Source organism: Erythrolamprus reginae, chromosome Z (genome assembly GCF_031021105.1).
Source record: "Erythrolamprus reginae isolate rEryReg1 chromosome Z, rEryReg1.hap1, whole genome shotgun sequence".
In the NCBI taxonomy this organism is placed as follows: domain Eukaryota; kingdom Metazoa; phylum Chordata; class Lepidosauria; order Squamata; family Dipsadidae; genus Erythrolamprus; species Erythrolamprus reginae.
In genome coordinates, this window is record NC_091963.1 from 135,017,942 (window position 1) to 135,028,421 (window position 10,480).

The window sequence follows — 10,480 nt, forward strand, 5'->3', positions numbered from 1 at the left end:
GTCTTCACATGCCACTTGTGGCACACATGCCATAGGTTCGCCATCACTGGTATAGGGTCTCTTACTTGAGCAAGGGGTTGGACTAGAAGGCCTCCAAGGTCCCTTCAACTTTGTTATATTTCCAGTTATTCCCTTTCTGCTGCCTTGGCTTCCAAAATACCAATTCAGTTGCAAACCTGAACAAACCTGTAATTTAAAAAAAATGCTTATCTATGCCAAATCAAAATTAACTTGTTTCCAGATTGCAACTAATAAAATTATTCAGGTAAGGAAGACTTTTTTTATGACCATGGGAGGATGACAAAATGCATCAGATGAACGATTGTTGCATGAAATTGAGTGTTTTGTTTAATATTTAACTACCAAAATGCATATGAATATCCAAGCACTTCCATAAAATTGGCATCCAAAGGTTTGCTCACTGAGGTTTGCATTTATACAGATCTACTGTATATCTACATCTATACTGTTTTACTAGTCTTTTAATGCAAGGGTCCCCAATACCTTGTTCCAAGGACCAGCATTGGGTTGCGGCATGCCGGAAACAGGACCACACAGACAAGCAAAGCCACATCCATAGGATGCAGGCAGCACACAAAACCACACCCCCTATAGTCCATGGAAAAACCTCTCTCCGCGGAACCAATCCCTGGTGCCCAAAAGATTAGGGGCCACTGTTTTAATGCATATACAGATATAAGACACGGGATAGACAACTCAATTTATTATAAAATGCAGCAGTTTATATAAAACATGGTATCAAACAAGCAGTATAAAAATCAATAGTAATTTTTTTTGGGGGGGGGATACGAAAAAGAAGTGCAAAGTTTTAAATGTCTTGGCAACACAAAAGATAATTTTGCTAATTTGAGCAACAGTTGACTGTATTAATCACCACTTGCAGTCTCCTACATTTTGTCATGCTTTCAGATACAAATCTCTTTTATTTAGAAAGCGAAGGTCCCTTAACGCAATTTGATTTCAAAACAAATGCAGTTGATATTCTGGCAGTCTGGGGGCTGGTATGTACAGGCACAGTCACAAAGTGGGCACAGGCGTGGAAAAGAGCAACTTCTTGGCTCCAAGCCCTGTTGGGAAGTGAAAAATCATATGTTGTTAAGCCACAGAATATTCTCCATCAAAATCTACTAATCCTTTCAAACTGAAAGGCATGGAGCAATATTGCAGAATGATTAGCATAAAGCTTCTGGAATTGTGATCTATGTTCAAGGAAGAGATAATAGGCAACATGAAGGACATCAGCTGGAAGTCATTTTGAATACTGAGATTCATTTTCTTTCAGTTTCCATCTCACTGAAGATTGAGACAAATTGCATTATTTTTCTACTTAGGTCAATTAAGTCAATTAAACTGGTATTGTATAAGTAGTTCTCAATTTTTGACTGGTTGCTCAGCAATTATTCAAAGTTACAACAGACCTCTTCAGAGCTACTTCCAACCAGGTTCTGAGGTTCCAATGGCCAACCCCCTCTGCCAATATGTGACCAGATGGCAGGTCATATTTGACCATTTGCAGCATCCTGCAGTCACACAAACACATTTTAGGACATTTTTGCTGAAACCCAATATTTATCTATGGTGTTCAGCAAAAATGGTCTACAGCAAACAATGGGTTTGCTTTACAATTGTGGGGTTTGCCTAACAACCGGCACAATAAGGTGTAAAATTAGGTGTCCTACTTTATGACTGTCAAAACTTACTACTATAATGGGCAGGTAGTAAATCAAGAATTACCTGTATTCCATTCATTCTTAACCATGGCCTCATGATTATCACTTAACTATGTATTGGCTTTATTTCTCAGTCATTTATGCCTTTCTGTTCAAAATTTAATTAATTTTTCTTGGCTCCGAGACGATATTTCATTCCTAAAACAGACCCTCTTGTCTGTTTTATTGAGAAGGGCAATTTCAGATTTTTTTAAAAAAGCAATCCTATTCGTAAAAGCTAGCAAAAAGTGGTGTTCAATTACTTTAATACAATTTATTAACTGATATAACTTTCCCTACAAACCCAGATATCCAGAATTTCTGATTTTCTCCATAGCCAAAAACTTAATCCTAGGAGGCTGCTGTCTTCTCCATAGTCAGAAATCTAGGCACATATTTATAGCATAACTGTTATATTCTTGGATAATCTGGTTCCATCATAAAATGAAGGCTCAATAATACATGTAGGCCTCACTTAATGATAAACGTTGGGAGAAGCAACCCCACTGCTAAGTGATACAGTCATAAAGTGGAATGTCATGTGACCAGGACAATTTAAGGCTGGAGCAGGAACTTATGCAGATGTTGTTTGGGATGGTTTATTTGTTCTATCTATCTATCTATCTATCTATCTATCTATCTATCTATCTATCTATCTATCTATCTATCTATCTATCTATTAATTAGATTTGTATACCGCCCCTCTCCGTAGACTCGGGGCGGCTCACAACATACAATAGAACAATTCACAACAAATCTAATAAATTTAAAAAACATTTAAAAATCCCATTATTAAACCAGAGATACACACAGACATACCATACATAAATTGTATAGGCCCGGGGGAGGGGGGGATGCCTCAATTCCCCCATGCCTGACGACAGAGGTGAGTTTTAAGGAGTTTACGGAAGGCAGGAGGGTGGGGGCAGTTCTAATCTCCGGGGGGAGCTGGTTCCAGTGAGTCGGGGCCGCCACAGAGAAGGCTCTTCCCCTGGGACCCACCAGAAGACATTGTTTAGTTGACGGGACCCAGAGAAGGTTGCATAGGTGTTCCTTTTATAGGTCAGTAAATTTGAATGTTCTGGTTAGGGGGTCCCCAAACAGCAAAGCACAGAACAGGAAGTTGGATCAACCGATCAACACACAGGATGTGCACCTCAACACAACACATAGTTGGGATTTGGGAAGTGTTTGCATTGGTGCATGTGCAGCCCTCTGCAACCTCCACTTACTTATCAACCCCTTTGCATTGTAGTATGTGGCAATGGCTGCAGGCAGTTGGGGGCAACTCTAACTCAGTAGTTGCGGCAGTCTCTCATTTGCTGTCATTAGGTGAATTCTGTGCAGTTACAGCATTAATGCAGTATTGCAGACTAATTCTGCAGATTGCCAGCAGTTCAATTCTCACTGGCTCAAGGTTGGCTCATCTTTCCATCTTTCCAAGGTCGGTAAAATGAGGAGCCAGATTGTTGGGGGCAAAGTGCTGATTCTGTAAATCGCTTAGACGGGATTGTAAAACACTGTGAAATGATATGTAAGTCTAAGTACTATTGCTATTTGCAACCTCTTGCCAGTGTCCTCATAGATTTTGCCCAGTGGAACCCAGCAGGGAAGGTCAAGACTGACAATCACATTACAATGTTGTAATTATGAATCAGTGGACAGGTACCTGAATCATAATCACATGACTACAGGACATTGCAATGGTTGCAACCAGGAGGGCTTATTGCAAGTGCCCCTTGTGCAGCACTGTTGTAACTTTGAATGGTCACTAACTGAACGGTCGTTCAATGAGGACTATCTGTATAGCCAAGTAAAGCTTCTCCCTAATCTAAATCCAACACCGATCTTGCCCTTTGGATATTGTCTTGGTCCAAATCCAGAAAAAACATCATTTCCAAGCTTTTGATCCTACTGACTCACAGCTGTCTGGAATAACTTTGCGAAACTTAAAACACACAATACGTTTGTTTCAGATTGGACCCAAAATACATTTTTCCTTTTACAAACATTCTTAACATTTTCTAAACGCTGAAGGTTTTCCTGTCGGCATTCAACATAGCCCTCACAATTGATTATCTAAACCAACTTATCTTCTTACTCAAGGAAAAAAAGGCATTGAGAAAACTCACATTAGCACAAGAACAGCAGTGATCTAGACAATGGGCTGGAGTGGGAAGGGCACAGTCACATGATTCGGCACAAGCCATACAGCATTCACACATAGTTGGCCAAGACCGCTTCTCACAGGAACAGCAATTGGCACAAAAACCTCTGGCCTGGGAAGCAGTATTTAAAAACAAAACAAGGTATAGTTTCATTACATAAGAACTACTGTATTTTTTTGGAGTACAGTATAAGATGCTTCAGAGTATAACAGTTACATTCGTTTTTGGGGAGGAAAACAAGGAAAAAAACCCCTTCCTCTGCCTACCAGCATCCAACGGTATTTATCTGGTTGGCATCCTTGCAGCAAATAGCAAACAGCCTGGTCAGCTTCAACACATTATCACAGTCTAATTCAGCATGAGCAGCTGATTGGGAGGTGGATCGGCCTCCTAGAATACTCCCAATCAGCTGTTCCAGGTTGCAGCGATTGCCACAGACCATCACCGCCTCCATGACTTGCATTTTTGGCCTCTGTGCCTCGTGTATTTGGCCTCTGCGCACTGCGTTTTCAGCCTCCGAACGTTTCGTTTTAGTCCCATTCCAGGATGCGAGGATCATCACAGCACATCACTGCCAATCACTGTCTCAGTGAATTATGTTTTTGCCCTCCACACACCCCGTTTTTGGCTTCTGCGTGTTGTGTTTTTGGGTAGTTCCAGGTGGTGGGGATTGCTGCTGCTGCTGAACCTAAATGCCCGGAACCACCCAAAAATACAATGCGCAGAGATTAAAAATGGGGTGTGAGGAGGCTGAAAATGCGATGCGTGCAGGGTGAAAACATGATGCGCAGAGGCGGTGATGGACAGCAATGTGCTGTGGCAATACCTGCGACCCGGAACAGGTCTAAAACGGAGCTTTCGGAGGCCAAAATGTGACGCGCGGAGACTAAAAACATGACACATGGAGACAACAATGTGCTGTGGTGATCTCCGTTGTCTGGAAAGGGTCCAAAACCTTGTGTGAAGGCTGAAAACATCCAAAGCGTGAGGACTGGTGGGTAGGTAGGGCTACATTCAATGTATAAGACACACCCCAATTTTCAGCCTCTTTTAGGGGGCGGAAAGTGTGTCTTATACTCTGAAAAATACAGTACTTACTGTGTTTCCCCAAAATTAAGACAGATTCTTATTTTATTTTGACCCCTAAAATCTGGCCTTGGCCTTATTACTGGGGGGACGCTTATTATTTTGGAGGTGCAGTAGGCATTGAGTGTGGGAATGGATGTCCCATTATTGCCACCTCTGCATGCACTGAAAAGTCTGATTGGCCTTATTATGGGGACATGTCTCATTGTTGAGGAAACACAGTAGAAAAAACTGTTTCATCTGTATTGCTTCTCACTGGCCAAAGCTTCTATATATTTTTTCTTGGATTTACATATTTACATATTACATATTGCAAATTACAGTAGCCCTCAATTTATGACAATTTCTTTTCCTAGCTGAGACAACTGAGTTTTGTCCCATTTCACAACCTTTCTTGCCAGAGTTGGTAAGTGAGTGACTCCAGTTTTTGACTTAGTAACACAGTTGTTAAGTGAATCTGGCATCCCTACTGACTTTGCTCATCCAAAGGTCACGAAAGATGATTATGTTTCCAGAACACTGCGACCGTCATAAATATGAACCAGTTATTATTATTATTATTATTATTATTATTATTATTATTATTAATATTAATATTATTATTTATTAGATTTGTATGCCGCCCCTCTCCGTAGACTCGGGGCGGCTTAATTTTGCCAAGCATCTGAATTTTGATTACGTGGCCATGGAGATTCTACAACGGTTGCAAGGGTGAAAAAGGGTCATACACCACTTTTTTCAGTCCCCTTGTAATTTTGAACTGTCATTAATCAAATGATTGTAAATCGAGGACCATCTGTAATCCGTAAGTGTCTAAGCAGCAACAATGCATGTTGGCAATCTTTGGAGAAAAGCTGAGATAAAACTAAGTAAGGCAACAGTGGAAAACAGATCTGACTATGTGCAATAACTGATTCAGTCTGCATGAATGAGAATCCACTCAGGATTGCATGATTGATGCCTAAATGCATTATTTTTGCTCACTTTCTAATGGAAAACTGCTGAAATAAGAGCAGTATTAATATGGAAAATAGTTCAGATCTTATTTATCCTTTCATCCCAGTTACCAGTAGGCATTGTCTGAGGACCAGGACCAGAATGAGGAGCAGCAGGTAGGAACCAACAACCAAGAAAACGATGGCAGGGAGGGGCAGGAACAAGGTGGCAGCAAAGGGGAGATCTGGTGGAGGATTCAGCGATGGAGTCTGTAAGATGGAAAAAGTCAAAGGTAGGTTGACAGTAGCAGGGGTGAGGAGTAAAGGAGGCATAAATGGAGTCGCAGGCAAGACCACGTTAGTCCAATATTTGATATTTATTTATTTTATAGCTTTCTTTCGTTATTTTTATAAATAAGTCAAAGTAGTGAACATATCCAACATACCTTCTTCTTCTTATTTTCTTTACAGTAACTCTTTAAGTGATTTGAGCTGAGATAGGAACTGGCCCAAAGGCACTCACCTGGCTTTTATGACAAAGATGGGCCCGCAACTTGTGTTCTTCTGCTTTCTAGCCTGATGACTTAACCATCAGACCAAACTGGCTTGTTTGGTAAACTTCAACTAAACATTAACAAATCAAACAGCTTTGACTGACAATCTTTATACCAAATATATAGTTCCTCCAACAATCAAAAGTCAGGTAATCTTTCAGCTTAATGCTCCAAATACAACTATAGCACATATTATGTCATGCATTTTGTGTTATGTTAAATATATACTATAGTTATCTAATGCTTAAAATTGAGATTCTTTCTGATTCAGAGGAATTATTGTCATCTGTACCTCTATAACTGTCTGTTTTAGCTCTGCAACCAAACAAGAGAGATACCTATTTCAACAGATAATTGGAATTGCAGAAAAAACAATTGCTACCAATCTGCTTTGAGGACATGATTGAAGACTTGTATACTGCACAAGTCAAAAAGAGGGCTTTGAAAATATCTACAGATCCCTCATATCCTGGACATAAATCCTTTCAACTTCAAAATGATGCTATAGGGCACTGCACACCAGAACAACTAGACACAAGCAGTTTCCCCCCAATGCCATCACTATATTAAACAACTAATTTCCACAATACTATTAAACTGTTTACTAAGACTGTATTACTATTCTCATCCTTCCTATTACCTATCTCCTGCCACTTATGACTATAACCACATTGCTTGTATCTTTACAATTTATATAACTTTGTTTCCTAGTATGATTTCATTGCTTATTAGCAACCTATGACTAGCACTAAGTGCTGTATCTTTTGATTCTTGATTAATGTAGGTTTTTTTTCTTTTTGTGTACACTGAGAGTATATGTACCAAAGACAAATTCCTTGTGTGTCTAATTACAGTTGGCCAATAAAGAATTCTATTCTATTCTATTCTATTCTACAGTTGGCCAATAAAGAATTCTATTCCATTCCATTCCATTCAATGTTACTTGGGGTTGAACTCTGGGCTTCTAAGATAACTGATCTATAAGTATATTTATGAAGTGCAGTTCCATTCCTATAGAGAACCAGAAAAGAATAATTATGAAACAAATCTAAGAGAGGTGCTGCACTTACTGCCATTCCTCAGTTGGGAAATGTGTCTGGAGGCTCCATAGATGTCAAACAGCCTTAAAAGAAAGAAAATATTGTCAATAAATTGCGCCACATAAACATAATTGGACTGATAAAAAAAAACAGTTAAGGCTTAATAAACAATTAGTCCAAGTTCCTATTTGCACATACATTCTTTTCAAGTAGCATAAGATTAAAGAAAGGCAAGCCCTATTCAAAAGCAGAGTACCAATGATCTTATTTGTAACTTTTATAAGCACCTCAGATTTTTCATTAGCTAATGAATTTGTAATGAAAATATAAAACTTTTTTCCCGATCCATTACGGTTGCAGGATCTGAATTCAACAGCTGTCTGCACACTCACTTTTCCAAATTGCTTCCCTCGATGGTGAATATTAAATTAAATAAAATTAGCACTCTAGAATGGTTTTCTTTCAATCCAGCCCCTTTTAAACTATGCAAGACTTCAAACCCCCCCCCCCCCCAAACTCCACAAGCAGCAATTGCTGGCTGGGGAATTCTGGGAGTTGAAGTCCACCTACAGTACATCTTAAAATTGTTCAGGTTTTTTTTTATAAACAAAACCCCACTAAAAGCGCTAGAAAGTACCAAAGAATCCTTAACCCAGCCTTTCTTTCTCAATAGCATAACTCACTACCAGACTCTGTAATATCATCATCTAGCCCCCAAAACTTTACCCTTAGACTATCCACTGTTGAGCTCTCCCCATTCCTAAGAGGTCAGTAGGGGGCGTGCATAATTGCACCACCGTGCCTTCCATCCCGTCCTAATGTTTCTTTTATTTTTTACTAGTACCATGCATATGAATATTATTATATCTAATGTTTCTTCTTATTTTTTACTCTTATTACTAGTATCATGTATATGAATATTATTATATCTTTACATATCTCAAATATGTATTTGACAAAACAAACAAATAAATAACATAAATAACGGGTTAAACCGTTTCCCATCAGCATTCACCCTATGGATGTTGCTCATCTTGCCAGAAAGTTGCTTAGTTAATATTGATAAGCATCGAGGTTGCACAATGTGCTTCGCGAGCTACCCAACAACCCTGCAAGGAAAGTCAACCAACGTCCGTTTCCACAGGGTGTAAATCAAAATCGCGTTCCTCCGTCGCCAAGGGAACTAGATCTATTCCAACGTCACGTCAGGCTCCTACGGATTCCCATCGCGACCAAAATTGCTGGAGCCGTGCCGGCTCGCGGAAGAACCCAGTGAACCAGTGACGTTATTGAGAAACGCTTCCCATATATCAGTTCGGGGGTCATCCACCGTCTAAAGCGGAAGCTCCGTCCCTCAATGTTCTGGCAACTGCTTCCGAAGTGACGTTATCGGAAGAAGGATTTTTCCATCGATTATCATAAGGGTGGGGGGCAATATTACAATGTTTATAGGGGAATCCAAACCTTTTCCTATTCCATCAGCAGTATAAATTATACACTTATTTCTTATATTTCTGATCATTCGGGACAAAGCATTGTTTCTTTCCTGTTTAATCTATACAGAGTGCATCGGCTCGTTTCTTTTACACAATCCACCCAGCAACAAGACTGCTCTTCGGCGGGCCTTTCGAGCATTATGGCAACCAATCACAATTCCCGAATGATGGGGTGGAGTGAGAAACATGTAAAAGACCCGTTTCAATTGGGAGTTCATAGCGGCCTCTAGTGGCTTTTCCTCCACATGCCACGCCTGCGCATTTGCCTCGTTCTACGTTATACGTACTCCGCTTCTACCTTAGTGCGCAAACGCTCAGTGGTGGTGGACTAAAGATTCATTCTTTTAAGGAATAGTGAGAGATATACAAAGAGAGTCAGTTTCAGGCATCATTCTGATATTTCCCACTTTACCCATTCTGTAGGTTTATATATGTACTTGTGCAAGCTACACCTGGGTTAACATTTGCATTTTTGAGTCTCATATTTAACCAGACTATCAATATTGGGTCGCTGTGCTGAGTGGGACGGGCTTTTCAATGCTTTTACATATACACTACGTGAAAGCTGTTTTTAAGGTAAAAATGGTTTCCTGGGTGAAGTTAACTGCATTTTGAAGATTGAAAAGATTTGCATTTGCTGCCAAAAGCTTCGAAGTGCTGGTTACAATAGATAGAACCCATGGGCTACCATGTTCTGCATAGGAAGAACTTTGTCTTCTATATATATGGTTGCTTTGTCGACTTGGTAACTCAAATATGAAATTCTTAAAATTGGTACAAATCAACAATTTAAGTACCTTTTGAATAATATGTCATATGTATTATTAAATATTAAATATTTGCGTTTTATTACTTCTGTGGCCAGAAATTGAAGCCAAAAAAAAAAAAAAAGGTCAGCGGAAATAAATGGCATAGGGACTCCACTTCTCTTAGATCCATTCTGGTTTTCCAACTCTTCATTTTCCTGTCTCTACCTTGAAGAGCGGCTGCCATATTGCGCATGCGCACAAAATCGCCATCACGCCCCTCGTTGCAGCCCCTTTGCCGTTGCTATGGGAACGGCAAACTTTCACCGTGGCGGCCACAGGGTATTCCGGGGACCCTAGAGAGGCTCTTGGCAGGTGGGCGGGAGGGTAGAGAATAGTGGGCTTTTCATTGGCTGGCGTGTTTAAGGGCCTCCGAGGCTGCTCCGCAGGAATTCAAATGTACCAGCCAATCACCACTCGTTAATGAGTTCCTTAAACTAGTGGACGCGGGGGGGGGGGGGGGAGGAGAGATGCAAATTAATTTAGTCGGAAGGGAGGACAGAAGCCATTAATCCCTGGCACATCAGGCTATGACGTCACTGAAGGAAAGGGTTTAGCTCGTTGCATTGCATCACTTTTCTGGAAGGCTGCATTCCTTGAAGCATGATTCCGACTTTTAGCAAACATTTATGCATTTCTCCATTGTCGAAGAAGGTTCAACTTTT

General features: G+C 40.2%; 1 protein-coding gene across 1 annotated transcript; it reads right to left on the bottom strand.

The window, feature by feature from the left end:
* Positions 1 to 709: 709 nt before the first annotated feature.
* Positions 710 to 8,799, bottom strand: LOC139154841 (uncharacterized). The gene is made up of 5 exons (XM_070729852.1): positions 8,529 to 8,799; positions 7,544 to 7,596; positions 6,052 to 6,189; positions 3,863 to 4,009; positions 710 to 1,088 (listed from the first exon to the last, which is right to left on the bottom strand). Exons 2-5 carry the CDS (start codon positions 7,547 to 7,549, stop codon positions 966 to 968), a joined length of 414 nt encoding a protein of 137 aa, XP_070585953.1. The 5' UTR covers positions 7,550 to 7,596; positions 8,529 to 8,799; the 3' UTR covers positions 710 to 965.
* Between the last annotated feature and the right edge of the window lie 1,681 nt (positions 8,800 to 10,480).